Raw genomic sequence first — 17,908 nt, 5'->3', positions numbered from 1 at the left:
CTTGAATTACCACAAGAGCATCTTTTTTAAGCATTCCTATGAAACAGTGCTCTAGTAAACACTAAATGATACATGAGGTAGACATCAGTATAACCTATATCTTTCGAAGCAACAGTAAGAAAAGAATTCAATACAATACCTTGTCGTCTTCGGTTATAATGCTTCCTAAAGCAGGTTCCTTCGACAAGGCGGTTGAGGCGTTGCTGCTTTATGAGCTCCAAAATTTCTGGCTGTATTTTTTCTTTAAGCTCCCTAAAATGCAAACGAAAGTGATGACTGAGAATCTCCAAAATGAACTAAACTCGATTATTTTTGCAGACTTTTTCAACTCCAGAATTCAAACCTTCTCTGCAATGCAGGTTTTGTGTTTCACTAGTGCACATTTGGCCCCATCTTTAAAATCACATACATGGTTATATTTTTCTGTACTGATAACAAAGAAGTACTTTCTTCATCGGTATGCTCTAAATAAATGTATGGCCCAGCTGAGTTGATGAGTGCAAACTGTTTATCTTAGAAAAGGTCATAGAATGTGAACCTCAGAAACTGGTTCTCCACTATTATATTTTAAGGTAAGTTATAACCTTTGTTTTTCTTATTATATTAATCTTGAGTAAAACGAATACGGTATAGCATATCTAGATTGTGTATATCGTACATATTGTTTGTTAGATGTGTTAATACCCAATTATAAGAGTGTCTTACGAGTTTGAGAAAATGTTAATATATCACTAATTATTTTCAAGGTTAGTCTGTTCATTTTAATGATCAAGCCTGCCCAAAAACTTTGTTGAATGGTACTCTGGAAATAGAATACTATTTTTAATAGGTGGGTAATAAACTTTTATGGCCTTTTTGAGTAAACTGTTTCATTACTGTCAATAACTAAGATTACTCAGAGGAGAGAGTGCACATATACTCACACTAACACATCCAGACACAGACCCACACACACTAACCTAACCAGACCCACACATTAACATAACCAGACCCACACATTAACATAACCAGACCCCCACATACCCAGGCAGACCCCCACATACCCAGGCAGACACACGCAACTCGCTTTCAGCTTGCTTTTAATGCTCCGGCACTACTCCCATGGGGTGTCACAACGCGATGTTACCGCTCAACTCTGCCTTCTTCTTGAAATTAGGTAAGTCCGGGAGTCAGGGCCTCTTATCCCTACTCATGAAGCATGCTGCTCGTCTCCCCTCTATAAGCCCATGTTGAGTCCGTTAAAGCAGTGGGAACTGGAATCTGCTTAGTCCGCTTATATGGTAGAATGTTTATATATATATATCAGGATATTATATATAGTAGGACATGTGCAGTTTCATCTCACTGAGTTCACATTACATTATGAACGTGCCCCCCTCCAGTGAGATCCTGCTTTAGCAATAACTCATTTGGTCGTGTTGCTATGGTGATACAAGTTTTCAAACATTGCATCAGAATCACGCTTTATACATAATCCCCACATCAATAAATACTGCAGCCTACTGTCATCAGAGGAAAAAAAAAAGAGGTATCTAAAATTACCATGAAAACCTTAAATGAGCCTTTGGATGACAGGTTAGCATTAAAATCCAACTAACCAAAATAGATTTAATCTTACATGTAAAAGATAAGATACAAATGAAAAAAACTATGATTGATTTCTTTAACAGCGTCCATTTTTTTACATATAATTACAAATCCTCATACAGTATTTAATACGATATAGATGCTCTTTAATTATCAATAAAAACTGACTTGGTTTTAAAAATAATATAGAAATACAAGCATATAGCAGTAGCAAAATACACGAGCAAAGCACAGATTCCCAGAAAAAACGCAAAGCTGCGATGTTTTCCTAGAAAAGATGATCTATTTTTAGTAAGAGAAATACATTTTCAGCCAATACTGAAAACAAGCAATTAAACAGATTTATTTTTCAGACGCGTGTGTTGCTTTCTAGTTGACATTTTAGTTCTAGAGCAATATTGAACTGCAACAGGTTAGGGGTAGGTTATATTTTCATCATAGAGCGTTTACTGGGGAAAAAAAAGAGCAGTTTGCCAGTGTTGAGTATTTTCGGTGCAATGTACATGGCTACGGAGTTTGATAACAAACCCGGATGGCTCCAAAGCAGCTTCCAAATTGGGAAGATCTAGGTAAGTAGGTTCTAATGTAGACATTTAATCATGGCCTCTTATGTTGACTGTAATGGAAAGTGTAGCAGCCACTAAGGTTCTCAGCCATAGGCACAGTGGAATTTGTCAATGTTCAGTTGACTGTAAACAGGTCATCTTTTATGAACTACTTAATCTTTCAAGTCAGCCTCTCAACATTTTTTATGCTCAGATTAATGCTAAATTTCTCACAGATAACCTAGAACATTATTTCCATAGAAAATAAATGAACCGCCCAATGCATTCACGTAAAGTATAGGCTTAAATGCAGATCATACCTGCACAATGTTCAGGAGGAATTTTAGGCCATTCTTCCCTACAGCACTGCTTAGACATATCCTTAGGATGTCTGTGTAAACAGCTCTCTCGAGGTCATTCCACAACATCTCTAATGGGTTAAGGCCTGTGCTCTGACTTTACTTTGATGTTTAAGGTCATTGTTCTTGATAAACTTGGAAATTCATTGCCCCCTCAATGATGAAAAGCCCTAAATCACAATATTCCCTTCACAGAACTTCACTATTGGCATGATGTTTTCATTCTTGGACATGCGGTGCCCTTTTTACGCCATACGTAGTGCTGCATGTTCTTACTGAACAAATCAACCTTAAGTTCCATCAGACTACAAAAGCATTTTCCAAGTAGCGCTATAGCGTGTCAAGGTGCTCTTTGGCAAACTTCAGGCACACAGCAATGGTTTTTTTGGGAGAGCAGTGGCTTCCTCTGTGGTGTCCGGCCATGGACTCCATGCCTGTTCAATATTTTGCGTATGGTAAACTCCTGAACAGAAATGTTAACCAGCTCCAATGATTCCTTAAAGCCGTTAGATGTTACTCTAGGGATCTTTTTGCCTCATTGAAAATTATGCATTGTACCCTTGGAGTCATCTTGGTTGGGAGCCCACTTTTAGGAAGATCAGCCACAGGTCTTCAGAGATTTCTTTTTTGTGAGGCATGGTATTTAATATGGACAAGAACAATACAGTAATTTGTGTGTTATTAGTTAAAACAGATTGCTTTTGTTCATTATTGTAACTTGAAAATTATATCTAATGTATAAATTAATGCTGGTTATTCTAAAGGATTCACCTTTTTTGCCACTGTGTGTGTGTGACATTTCTAGCAGTGCTAACATAATTGCAAAAAATGGTTTTCTAATGCTAAATTAGTCTTTTTAAAGTTAAAAGTTTTCTACGCCTATGATGATATTCCATTACAGCTACAACAGTCATTTACAACATAAACAATGTCTACACTATATTTCTGATCCATTTGATGTTATTTCAATGAACCAAAGTTGTTTTTATTTAAAAAGTGACAGTGTGTGCGTGGGTGTGTGTATATATATATATATATATATATATATATATAACTTATTTTGTGCTATTTTGTTGCATTACAGCCTGGAATTAAAATTGATTTTTATTTGGATTATACATACAAACACACACACACAGGTAGTGTAGACATATACACTCTTATGGTTTTATACTCCACTATCTCCACATGACCAAGGCTTGATTTTATGTTTGGGTCGTCATTGCATCTACTTACAAGATTGGTCGAGACTGAAAATCCTCTTGATTCATTCTCTCTGACTGACGTATTTTCAAGATTTCAGTGTAACTGAGGTTTTGAAGTCTACATTTGAACTGGTCCAGAGAACTGGGCTTGTTTGTGAGAGCTCTCATGATCTGCTCCTTTACCACCTGCATGACCTATTGAAGACACAAGTAGAACAGTATAAATAGATGGCAGATAAACACTGCATGAGTAAATCCCCCATTTATCATAATATCCTGCAGGAAGTCAAAATTATACGCGCTCTTACTTGAGCATGACACCAGTTAAAACAATCTTAACCCAAATTGGCTATTATAGATACAGTTTCAGAATTAAAAAACACTTCTAAAGACTTATCCAAGGAATAAAAAATTGAAAACATGAAGAAATAGCTTTAAGAACAGAAAAATGAGTTAACCAAGCCTTCCTTAACATTAAAATGATTTTGTGTTTTTTTTTGCTTAATCTTTCATTTATTTTTCAAGTTTTTTTCTTGGGTATGAGACTATGACTTTGTTCATGGGCATGGGATTAATACTACCACTGTTGACATTGCTAATGAATGTAATATAAAGGAGCACTCCGCCCCATTTTGTATGGAATCCAGTGCATTTTACCGCATGTAAATCAGTTCAAGCATGATTTCGTTACTTTTTTGCTCATGCTCAGGAGAACTCCAATTCTAACCAGTTGAAAATCAATGAGCGTAGCAGCAGCCAATCACAGCTATCTGAATACTGATATTTTGCTACCATACATGTGATTGGCTACTGCTACAGTAACTTAGAGTGCTAATCAGCACCGAGAGCTCATGTTCTAACTCCAATACCTAAAGAATACATGCTCCTATTTGCATGCAATAACACCAAATAAAAATATACAACTACACTGTTTCTTGAAGTAATACCAATGTCTGTAAGAATGATAAAAAAGCATGTATTAAAAAAATAATACATTTAATGTTAGTAATTTCACAATGGACAACTAAGGAATTTAAACAATGAGAAGTCATTGATAAAATATCAGGTTTTGGTATCAGCATTGGGTAAAATATTTACGCATTTAAGTAAAAAGAGTGGTCAAAAACAGACTCAGAAAATTATTCAAATTATATATTTTTTTCTTTCGTTATTAAAGTATTATGTTATGGCCCACAATTTTTTTTTTATTATTATTATTTATACAGTGTGTGGTTCATAAATCATGAAAAGGTGATCAGAAACACATTTTAAGATCAACACTGGGGATGGGAAGTGGGATCGGGATTTAGAGGAGAGGGACAATCTGAGAACATTTTATAAACACAGGTCGGAGTTGAGGACAGAGGTCAGACCAATTCATGCTGTGTGTTGGTCAAAGCATAAACACTTGGATAAAAGGATACGTAATTAGATAGAGCTGCTCAAACTATTTGTGTTATTTATGATGTGTGCCTCTTCCAATACAAAATTAAAAGGAAAGCAAAATGATCCAAAATCTATCAAATACAATCTACACACATATAAGGATGGTCCTAAAATACCTAATAAGTAAACACACGCTGATATGATACATATACAAGACAAATTGAAACGTGCTCTTATTTTATCAATAATCTGTGTTTATTACACAAATCTAGTAAAACATGGAGCAAATCCATCACAAATGTATGAAAGGTAGTACAAGGACAGAAAGCAGATCAATGCAGATGAAACCCTTGAGAAAAGACACTGTTTATACCAAAATGATGGTGATACATCTAAAAACCAAAACAGATAAAAAATTTGAGAAAATATAATTTCTCAGGATTTGTGTTGGGTACAGGATGTATTAAAGCTGCCCAAACATTGGACCTGCAGAAAAATGTAATCACAGTCGATAAATCTCTGCCGTAACGGCATAACAATATTCCCAGATTTTCATGTATGTTTAATCAAATCACAAAAAGCTTATTGAAAAATCCCCTCTTAGCAAAATGTCCGTGCTTGCCATATATTCTGCTGACAACCTTGGTCTTTATGGCTTTTAAAGATTATAGCAAACTTTAAGAAACAAGACTTCTGTAAGAAGATTGATTGTGATTGATCGGGTAAAGCACATGATTAAGGGTTTTGAAATGACTCTTTACCGTTATATTCCCTCATTCCCACAACAACTTCCAGCTACCACCAGACAAACGTCCAAGTATGGAATGGAATGTAGTAAGTGTGACAAGATACATGCCTAATTTTCTCCTTATTTTCAAGTCATTACCCAAAACGTTGCCAACATTTTTCTCTCTCATGTATGACAAGGCTTCACCAACTTCAGATAAGGGTCTTTCTATGTTTAGGCTAGACCATCCATACCTGGAAACTTCCTTGCTCCCCTTAGGTCTCCCTCTTCTGGGGGAGTGGTGTGGTTCCCCTGCCCAGAAAAGAAGACTCTGATAGAGAAACCCAGAGAAGCAGGACTTCACCTGGACTCTGGGTCTCCAGGAGAGCTCCCAGGTATGAGCATATCACATTGTTCGGTGTTGTGTAATAACAACTCGACTCGAATTTTCGGAATTTCTTCTTAGTTAACGGCTTCAAGCCATTGTCACAGATACACTGTTGAGGAACCATTCCAACGGGGCAGGAGGTAACATTATAGAGAAGATTTGTTGAAATGTTTCAATGTTGTCCATTAAGAGAGATATATATTGGGGGTAAACATTGTAACACCATAACAAAAAATAACAGAGAATATCTGAAACAAGGACTATGGTTATTTCTTTTGTGTTGCGCAAAGTGCCCTCAGGGTGAGCTAAGCCAGTGTGACAGAGACTGCATTACACAAACCTCTCTCGCTAACACAAAATGATTTGCTATGACAACCTATATAAACTTGCTTATTAGTTAATTGAATCCATGGTCAGCTGGCATTAAATTATTTCTCCTATTTCTGACAAAGCCCTCTGGCAAAATGTAGCATCCAAATTAAATCAATGGAGTGTGTTGAATTCAAGAAAATTCAATTTGGTCTGAATTTGAGAGTTCTGTTCAGCGGAGAAAAGGTTCTTTATCTGATTTATAAAAATCAATCAGAAAAAGGTATTGTCTCATCACTGTTAAACTCTATAATTTTAAAGCATCACATTGGTGCTTTTTTTAATAATAATAATGGAAAAAATTTTATGGCAACAATACTTTTACTCTTTATGTGCTACTGGGTTACTCTATTCAACCGGATGGCACTCAAAACAAATACTTCTATTGCCACACTAGTTCACATATTACCACCACTATTTGTTATGGTATCCCTCTCAAGGTTCCAGGTAATTTATTATATTTTTAAAAAGTAGATGTCTTATTGTCTAAGGAAGTCACTCAAAAATATGAAGCACAGACAATCTGCTGTTCTAATCTAATACTTAAGTATACGGGTCTAGGATGAACTATAATGTGCTTTCTCAATTAAGAGTGGGCACCAAGTTGAATGATTGTATTATTTCACAATCCATTAAAATAGGTTATTTCCCACTGCCCTTTAAAGGCTTGTGGGTCATTATACAGGAAACACAATTCTAATCTAAGTTCCAAATTTCATGCATGTCTGCCCCTCATACAATTAGATTTACTTTCTAGATGCAAAGAAAAGACTAAAGGCAGAGGTTAAAATATCCTGTAATATAGAACATAAAAGGTGTTATTGCGGAGTGGTGTTTGGCTGTGCCCACTATCCTGCTTCTATACGCATGGCTATGGATGGCTAGCACTACCAGCTCAACACAACCATGCCCTTTGAGGAGCAAGAGAGGAAGAGCTATTAAGGGGTAGACCTGTGAAGGTCTAGGCAAGGAATGCTCAGAAAAGGACGGAGTATGATAAAGAATAGATGGAATATATGTGAAATCATACATCCCCTAAAGTCTCTACCCTTAAAAAGTAACACTTTTGGGCCATGTTTAGTCTGTCTTATGAGTAATGTAACCCCAACTCTTGTACCAAGGAGTAGTATATGTTGGCATTTTATAAATTACCAATATTAGAGTGCTGATCAGACAGCCCAACCCCTACAACGGTGGCTGAGAAATGTGCCAATGTTGTCCTAACAGCTGCTGGGTCTCCAGCATGCAATATAATTGATGATCCAGTACAGTAGATGGCAAATAATAACTAGAGGTGTTTAACTTGAAGAAACGTTCTGTCCAAACTGAGTTCCAAATGACCAGAGTGATCAAGATAATGTGCACTACTAAGTGATAGGAATTAACATACTGTAATGATTCTTACACAGCTCTGTATATCCCGCAATGCAGGTTCAATATTGCATATTTAAAATATGAAAATTTCCGACATAGGAAATTCTAATATAAACAGATGGTATGTGACGTGCGCAAAACATTAATAATTCAGTTTTATCTCATATTTAGGATTTAAGAATATGTCCTCCAGATGTTACTGGTCACATTGCAAGCCTCTTTTATAAAGGTTTCAAACATCCATATGTTTTTCAAAGATGTTGGAGGAAATACAAACACTATATCTATTTATCTGTATATACATACCTGGGAATTGCCGGGTGAGCGCTGCTCCTCCGGTTCAAGACCAGAATCCTCCGGGACGCGGGAACGTGGTCTTGACACGGCCCGCCCATTTTCCCTTTAAATGGGGGTGTTACCCCCAACGCCAAGGGGACCACCCACCGACATCAGCAGGACCGCCCACCAATGTCAACAGGACCGCCCACCAATGTCAGCAGGACCGTCCACCAACGTCAATGGGGCCTCAGTGTGCAGTCCTGGCCGCATCCCACAAGGGAAGGCTCCAAGTAGCCCAGAAGTTCCCAGGTATGTATGTGTGTGTATATAATATTATATATATATAGGCTGTCTTGTACAGCGGGCAATTACTTTCAAAGGATCCACGTATAAAGTCGATATAGAGACAAAAGGTGATAATTGTTGACCTTCTTTGCATGCGTCTACCCAGAATCCATTGTGGTTGTGGCAGCACCATGAGATTTCTGAGGGAAAAACAAGCCTTCTGGTGTCTGTAGATGTATATACATATACCACATACACCCCCTCTAACCACCATCTTTAGAGACCCTTTGCGAGAAGTCAAAGGTATTCAACCTCACTTCGACTACTTTGGCAAATTATTATTTAATATTTTGTCTTATTATGCTTTTTTTTTCTGTATATTTACCAAATATATATTTTGGGAACATTGTTTCTTTTTTGGCCAAATGTTTACCTTTTCAAATGCACGTTCCTTTCTTCCTGAACCCCTCCCCCTATGGCCACCTACTGTCATAGCCCCTCCCCTTTTTCACCTTAAAAAAAAATCTCTTTTCTCTTTTTCATCTCTCCTTTCCCTCTTGTAGCTTTCCTGAAAAACCACAAGCCCTGTGCTAGCCACCATCTGGACACAAACACTAACCACTTGTCAATTAGTGTAATTTCTTTACAGATTTATATGATCGCTTTATAAAAGTTGCTTTTAGGTACACTGAACTATAATATTTAGGATACAAAAAAGGATAGACACATTATACACAATCTGTTTTGAAGCAGCCAACACTACGTATGCAGATCATATCTACGCCAACAGCCTAGGCCGTAGAATGCGCTTACACAATTGTTATACCAAAAAATAGTTCGCTATCATCTATCTGCATAAATGATTTAGTATCCCTTTAATAACGTCCAATTCATAAGACAGAGCCAGACCTCTCCAAGGCCCAAATCTCTTCATATTAATAAGGACTCTAAGGATGCTTTCTTCTAAGCAGATAATTTTTTTAACTTTCCAGTTCAGCCAATTTCTCAAGGAATCTCAGTAAACATAATAAATCACAGTTAATTAAGTTATGATGTTTCATAGCAGAGCTCAGACATCTTTATACATAGGCACGTAGAGCACCGTGTTCGCCCGCCATGCTCTGTGTCTTTATGTATGGAGAAAAGAGCAGGTACAGCAGTACTCTTATAATAGTTCCCTATGGTCTTAAACCCGTAAACCCCTATATCTTTAGAAAGAAGCGTAAAAAAAAAAAAAAAATAAATAAAAAAAAAAAAAAAAAAAAAATCACACAATGGAAAAAAGGTGGAATTATCTCAATTCCCCAGGACTTGGGTAGCGCAGTCTTTGGGACAGTTTGTAAGTGAGATATTTTGGATGTTTCATGTTAAATATATGTGAACGTAACACTTTTTGTAACTAATGGCATCATTAGAAATATATTTTCTAGTACCGATCAATGTTTTTATTTTTGGCCAGAATGCTTGATTGTGACGCAAAAGCATGCAATGATTGGTTCTTGCCATAGAACCGGAAAACGCTTTTTAAACTATGTTGTAGTGTGTGATTAAACCTTCAAAAAGAAATACAATTGTAGATCTGCAACTAATGTTTTGTCTAAGTGGGGAAAGCACCTTAGCCCACATCTAAATACATCTTGGTTTGAATAAACTGTATCCTTAAGAAAAATAATGTGACAGATGATAATAATTGCATATATTTTATTATCATTCGTTTCTGAGCCGGAATTGTGTTAACAGTGACTTAAAGGAAGGGAGGTTATACTTTTACTATACTGAGATAATGGCAGTTTTATGTAGGAGGCTGCCTTGGTCCACTTAATAGCTGCACGGGCTCCTACTGGGAGACAGAGAAGGATGATTATTTCCACGCAAACACAGGAACGGCAGCCTTGGGTATTGTCTGCTATCGTTGTAAATAAAGCATAACACTAGATCACAAAGAACAAAGACCTGTTCCTCTATAATTCCTTTGTGTGCTCCGGGCAATCATTTCCAGAAATGACAGGTCCAATTAAAGTTCTGCACAAATGTTTGCACACACACATTTAAACATGAACGCTTCTAATCAAATACCAAACATGATCCACCCACTGGTGTCTTGCTAAGCGATGAGCTGAGAAATACAGCACTGGAGACCTTTTATACACAAACATCGCTGTTCCAATTAATGGCTTTGCCTATAGAAGCTAGGTTAGCATTACATGGTATTTATTTATAAAGAAAATTAAGTAGAAGAACACATTAGAATTTTTGATAGGATATTTTTTTTTTAGAAAGACGTATAGGAAAGGTAGATACCCAGACAGAGAGTGACATTTTATATAAAAAGTAAGAATATTCCGTATGCAAAAATAAAGATAATGAATGTCTGCAATCCAACATCATTTCTGCTAGGAGATGTACTTAATAATAGCCTACAATTAATTACTGTTGCTCGCACCATACAGTTACATAACAATCTCAAATCACAAAGTGTTTTTACAGTTTTGTAGGGATCACCAATTTTCAACTGGTTGTCACTTCATCCAAAACGTACATTTCACAGTTCCATACATTCAAAATCACCCCTGGCACTTTAAGGCCAGTGGCCGCTAAATGATGCATGGCTTGATGGTATCCAGCTGGCTCACACGTGCTATGCCCTTACGCCTTAGCAGTATGCAGCCATGTGCATTCAGCTGCCAGCCGTACACAATAGGACGGGATCTGCCACACGAGTAGCGCTACGTAAGCAGCGTCATTGACCCGCTGGGTAAATGCCTGGTTTGCCATATGGCCACTTCGGCCCTGCTTTATTCTATAATAAGTTGGTGACCGTGGTCTATTGGTCCAGACAGCCTTCATTTTTTCAATGCACAATATAAAAGGCAATTTTAAAAACAGCGTCACTTTAGAAATATAGCTGGCATACTTGCACAAGTATATATGTTTTAACTCTTAGGACATAAGCATTAGAAATGACTGGAACGTGAAACAGACAGCCTACTATCATGGTAACACGTGATAAACAAAAATGTCTGGGTGCTGGCGGCTAATTAACTGTCAGCATGCAGAGTTTTGTGGCCCGACGGGAGCTGTAGCCTGCAAAATTGGTTACACCAAATGTGCGAAAGGTGAGTGAGTATTACGGGTGTAAATGTGTATTATCCCCCCTCAGATTGTATAATTTAGTAAATTATGGTATTTAACCTAATTGTCTGCACACCCTCCATCTATTTACTAAATTTATGAAGTGGGTGAGAACTTTTAAGAAAATAATTTAGTTTTTGGGGTTTTTCTACTACATAAAATAGGATTTTTTAAACATTTAATCATATCATGGGATGCACTTTTGTATTAAACTAGGCAACTATGAATAGCTTAACTTATCCTGAAAAAAAAAATATAGGATTCCCCAGTAAGTGTTAACTGTTTATAAGGTAGTCACCTAAATATATACAGAACAAAAAATGTATTGGCCTGGTCTCCCACGGAAGTAAATACACCCAGACCCCTGGCACTCTGATGTTTAAGGCAATCCCTATTTATAAATAAAGATAATTTCATTAACTCCTTAAAGTAGTCATTGTACAGGCCCACGGCTATACCATACAAAATGTACAGATGTACAATATGTCTGAGCGTTACGGACGCCTGGCATAACAGCAGAGAGGACATCTGTGCCTCTACTGCACAAAGTGTAAATCAGGAGCCCGACAGTCCTTCAGCCATCTGTGTGTATACTGCATCAGACAGGTTATTTATAGGAACTTATTTGCACAAGGCCAATATTTATCTGTCAGAGCAGTCATACATTTTACTGTAATAGCAATAATGCATTTTCATTTAGAGTACAAAAGAATACCCAAGGACTGCCAATCTATCTGGTGTACAGACCGAAAAAAAAAAAGATATTGGATAAAGAGAAAAAAAACCCAAACCCTGCGCTAGCCTCTAAAATGAATATTAACCATTTGCTTATCATGAAAAAGGTTACTTTTTCAAAGCATGCGTGGGACAGGCTGGTTATAATAAATGCTGCATAGATACTGCCTGAGAAAGGATAGGGTGAGACTCAACAAACTGGAGCTTGATTTAAAATAAGATCCCCATTGAGTTTAGGAATGGCAGGTTGCTATACCTCCCAACAATCCCAGATTTTGAGACATTATCCCAGGTAGCTGCCACACTATCTTGCCTTTGCAGGCAGTTGGGATGATGGGCGTGTTAAGAGAAATTCTCTTATCTCCTCTGACTGGCCAGGACCTGTAAAATCAATGGAGATCTGTGCTGTTTCAGACTAGACTTGTGCATTCAGATTACTACGAATTGCAAATTTATTGAATTTTGGTAAATCCAGTGATTCGTACAAATCCCCGAAAATAAGGCCTGACCCCCACAAATCAGACCAAAAGAAAGCAAAAAGCTCCCAATATTTCCAATTGGGGGAGAGGATGTCACCAAAAGTGCTGTCATTTTGCTCTAACATGAGCTAAGGGCAATATGGTGGCACTTCTGGTAGCGTCCTTTCCCCAATGCTCCAATTTGTTGCCAGAAAATGAATGGGCCAAAAAAAACTGAAAAATGTGTCGGAATAGTTTTTGGCTTATTTGCACATATTTATTACAAACCTCCAATGCAGCTCCCACATAGCCACCTTGCAACGCCATGCGGCTGAGGACCACAAAGTGGCTCTTCCAGTATGGTGGGCAGGTGGCTTAGCTCACCCACTTCCTGGAGTTTTAATAATTTTGTTATGCTAGGAGGACTGAATTCCTGAATTCAATACTAATATCCAGACCCATAAGGAATTGAGGTTTTTGGTGTAAATAAAAAATGCACATAATAATAAAAAAAAGTATATCTTGCTATCGGGGGCACTAAGCTGGAAATTGCTTATAAAGTTGAAATAGTCTGGCTGACTGACAAATGTCCAAATGAAACAGATTAATAGCTGCAGTAGGTGCCACTTAGCTGAGCTAAAACTGCATTTCAGCATTTTACGCTGTCAGATTCTTTTTTTTTGCAGAAAATGGATATCTTTTTTGTCTTTGGAGGCTAGGCTTCTTGACTCTGCAGGTGTGATTGTGAAAGGCGAGAGGGGTGGCATTTGCAAAATACAGTTATTGTGATGTGTGCTCCCTGTTGTCAGGAGTCTGAAAACTGCGCCTGTAGAATACCAGAATCGTGTCTGCTAAAAGACTAAAGACTAAAATTTCATATAGAGCTTATATCTATGAATGGTAAGAGCGTATGAGTCTATCCAATAGCTGAAATACAAAAATAGTGAACTAAATGCCACATCCAGCCCGTAGATTAGTAAATAAACCTTTCATGTGCCTAAAATAAAATGGCTGTCTATCAGGTTTCATCATGCACTCAGATTTTCTGCATAACAAGGTGCTTTTTTACCTGTTCACCTTTTTCTAACATATCCCAGTTCTAGCATTGTATGAGTAAAGTATGTGAAACATTCACTTACAACATGCTGAGTTTATAGAGTTCTACTTTCTAGTGGGCCACCATGTTTACCTAAACTTTAAAGAATCAGAGATATGTTTTTTAGGTGCGTTATTGGAAGGGATGTCTGAATTCCTAAAAGCTAACGTGACTCTAAACTAAAACGTACCACTGGAATCCAGAGACCCTGTATCATGTCTATGACTAACACACCAATATTGATTTAGTTGAAAACAAGCCCTATGATGGTTTCAACATTTGACCTTCACGATTGACCAAGATGCATTGTTCTCGTGTTTAGCATAAAGTAATTTTCTAAAGCAAACAGAAAGCCAATTGTAGAAAAATCCGTGCTCTTTTGAACATAATCTGAGCAATATTTCAGCACTGGCAAGAAAGGGCGAGATGACGGCTCTGCTTACAATACATGGTAAACGCAATTAATGTGCCTATTTAGCAAGTAGGAGAGGAAAAGGCGGCCATTTTGATAGATTTACATTTGCTACCTTACATTTTGCTACAGATATAACTTTCTAAAACAATCACAATGATTCATGATGCTGGTATCGAGAAACCTTTCAGTTAAGGGGGTGAAGGGTCTTTTGGGCAGTTTTCCGACTGGAACACAAAAGCTATTGGTTTTCTTACGGTGTTTTATACTCGGATCCAGAATACGGATCTTCACAACGCTGTTGCTGTCTTATATGTACTGTGAAATATTTACCTGTGTATTATTATTTATTTGGGATACAAACTAAAATTTTAAGAATTGGTCTACAACACAATGAAGGATATGCTATAAGTTTAATAGACATTTCAGAACCAAAAGGCATCTCCATCATATACATGCTTCTCCTGCAGAGTGTACTGACTGTGTCTAATTACCGTTCATTGTTTCTGTAATGACAGAGTGGTATCACGTGTCCTTTGAGCCCTTTAAGCATTCGAAGTCAATAAATGCTTAACTTGGCCGCTGGCAGAAGAGAGGGGGTCAAATCCTATGATTTGTTAGCGCACAAGGACGCATTTGTGAGCATAAGCATTAAGTGCTGTTTAAGTGCTGAATGCTGGGAAACAATACACAAGAGAGGTGCACTATGGTATCTATTTATTTGTAGTCCTATCACTTACTATAAGACCATGTAACAACAGTCACCAATCCTATGAGAACTAATGGCATAAATACCAAATGAGACTAAAATCAATTACTCTATAGGAACAAAAGGTGGTCAGATCTGTAAATACATGTTCAAGGTATCCTGAGCAGCAAAGGGGACCAGCTTATTATATTTTGCGTTTTTAACCCTCTATCTGCTTGGTTAACTGAGGCTATGGATCTTGCAGCCCTTGGGTTTGGCTACCAATCACCAAATGGTAGATTAAAGGTTGTCTAATTTCAAAAGTTAATTTATTCAGAATAAACTACATTATATTCACTGTCATTGTTTTTGTGGAGTCCCAAGTGGTACTGTGGCTTGAACTCCCAATGGTTACCTCCAAGTCTACCAGTAAATCCACCTAGTTCATCCCAGCACATTAACTAGGTGTCTGTGAATGCAAAAGGGATGGATTTAAGCCTAGCGTTTGCACTAAATGTTAAATAATAATAAAGCAACTCATTTCATTGGCACGATGTACAGATCAATCTCAAATACATAAGAGTAATAAAAGCAAAAATACTATATCCTTGCACCTAATATAAAAAAAATAAGCATTTTGTAGTTAACGAGGAAAAAAATGACAGAGGTACATCGAGACAGCATTCTGAGAAATGAATTTGTGACAGCTACAAAAAAAATACTGTAGGCAAATGCATCAATTAAACAAGTCTGCCTCTCGCGGCTGCTAAAGTTTATACGTGCAGTTAACGCTTAGGTAAAAAGACTAATTTGTTCTGTTTAATGGAGAAAATGGCTCGTAAAAATTAGGCATGGTATTTGAGCTCCCGTAAAATATATTTACTCTTCATTGTAATGACTGCATCAGGCGCTGCGGAATAATGTACTGCCGGAGAAAAACGTACTTCACAGCCAGAGATCGGTACTTTGATATTTTGTTTTCCTAATTTTGCAGCCTTTAAATATCTCGCTCCTTGAATTTGTCACTTTATGAACGCCCCATAACATTTCCTACAGCCCAATAAACTACATGGAAAATGTCTTCCGGACATTTTTTATGCATCACGTTTCAGTATTCGTCATACACATATACTTTGTGAGTATACATATGGTTATATGTTCTGCTTGCGTAAACAGCAGCATATAATCTCTTTATGACTTTATTCACTAAAACATTGACTTCTGTAGCCGATGAACAAAGCATAGGGGTTCTATGTTTTATGTCTATGGAAGGCAGAGGGGTGCAGACCAGCATCCTAGTCTTCCTAGCAGGCTTTTGTGTCAATGGTAAGCATGGGATATGGCTGGGTTATTTTCTGAATTAAGCCGCAAGAGGAAAATCACTTTCAGTTCCCGTAAACGCGTACATGGAGACCTGGCTGATGTTGAAAGGCAGCTACGGGGTAAGTAAATGAACATTGCCTTACAGTAAAACGCTGCTTTGACAGCAGGAGATAGGAACACAGTTTGCCTCACAAATCTTCGAAAAACATAGGTTTTTTAAGTCATCAACATTTGGGTTGCAGATCATCTTCCAATATTCCGTCACTATTATAAACAAGGCATTATGATAATGATAAAAAGGCCATTGTTTTCTTTAAATCTGTGAGAGTATTGCAAGAAAAGCTAGCTAAATATGGCTTAATATTGTATGAGACTATAAAAAGGCATTTGTTTGTATTACAATCAAATAATTATACACAAGAGATTATATTAGACATATTCCATTGAAGCTTAACTGTGTATGTCAGAGAACTATACATAATCACATTGCATAGCTAACATGATCAGAGATATTAGATATCATACCCTCCCAGGTATAAAAATATAGTATACGTCCCTATATGTCCCTTGGATACATTACTTTATATTGCACCACAAGATTCCTTAGCACTATTAAATAGGGGGCCGCGAAAATATTTAACAATGAAATATACAGAAGTGACAATGGGATTAACACAGACGTCCATGTACAGAAAAAGAAGATCTTTCTCTTGCAAGCATACTGAGTGACAGGAGACATTGGGTTGTAGCTAATGGAGAATATTCAGATGGGTGCCTCATTGATCTGCAGTGGGGTCCGTTCATTTTAATTATTTTTAAACAGACAAATGACAAAAGGTCTGCAAAAGAGTAGACAGTCCTGGTGGGATAAGCCAAGTGCCTACTTACTTAAGTAAATTGGAGGAATGAACGAGCTTCTGGCTGGTGCCGCTCAATGTTAACAAACGTAAAATAATATACAAAAGACGTAAAAAATGTAAAATAGAATATAGTATTAAATGGTACTATGCTGTTGGTGAGGAAAGGGATCTGCACGTAATTATTTCTGAAGACAGGCAGGTAATGTAACAGGACAGTAAAACATGCAAGCAGGGAACCAGGTCGTATAGCTGGAGGCATTAGTAGCAGTAAGAGGGAAGTTTTCATGCCACTTTACAGACCTCACCGAGACATTTTGTGTGTAGTTTTGGAGATCTCATCTTTCTGGAGAGATTTCAAGGAAAGACTAGTTAACTGGTGAATGGTTGGCAGGAAAGGCTAAAGGATCTTAACATGTACAGTGTGGCAAAGAGAAGGGACAGAAAGGACATGAAAGAACCATGAAATGATGTCATTGCCATCCATGGATATAATATTCTTGGCTTACAAGGTCAAACAAGAATGCTAACTATGTATATCTTACATGAAGGCACATCAGGCCCCCCCCCTCTCTTTTATAGAAGCATGGTAACATACACAGTTAACAAATAAAGTAGAGAGAGTCAGTATACAGATCCATGTGGCTAGCATGCTGGAAAAAGATGGAACCCTGTCTACAGGCAGAGATCAGTTATAGTGAAA

The 17,908-nt window shown here is 37.4% G+C and overlaps 1 protein-coding gene across 2 annotated transcripts in view; it reads right to left on the bottom strand.

Annotated features, from left to right (window-relative positions):
- ELMO1 (engulfment and cell motility 1) overlaps window positions 1-17,908 on the bottom strand; it is a 160,767-nt gene that overhangs the window by 15,082 nt on the left and 127,777 nt on the right. For both annotated transcript variants that reach the window (XM_053468334.1, XM_053468335.1), the window contains 2 exons: window positions 3,728-3,891; window positions 140-252 (listed from right to left, as the gene is read on the bottom strand). In XM_053468334.1, the coding sequence (XP_053324309.1) occupies window positions 140-252; window positions 3,728-3,891 (277 nt within the window). The remainder of the gene's footprint in view (window positions 1-139; window positions 253-3,727; window positions 3,892-17,908) is intronic.

Source organism: Spea bombifrons, chromosome 5, assembly GCF_027358695.1.
Source record: "Spea bombifrons isolate aSpeBom1 chromosome 5, aSpeBom1.2.pri, whole genome shotgun sequence".
In the NCBI taxonomy this organism is placed as follows: Eukaryota; Metazoa; Chordata; class Amphibia; order Anura; family Pelobatidae; genus Spea; species Spea bombifrons.
Note: the sequence above shows the minus strand (reverse complement) of the source record. Positions and strands in the feature narration are given on the sequence as shown.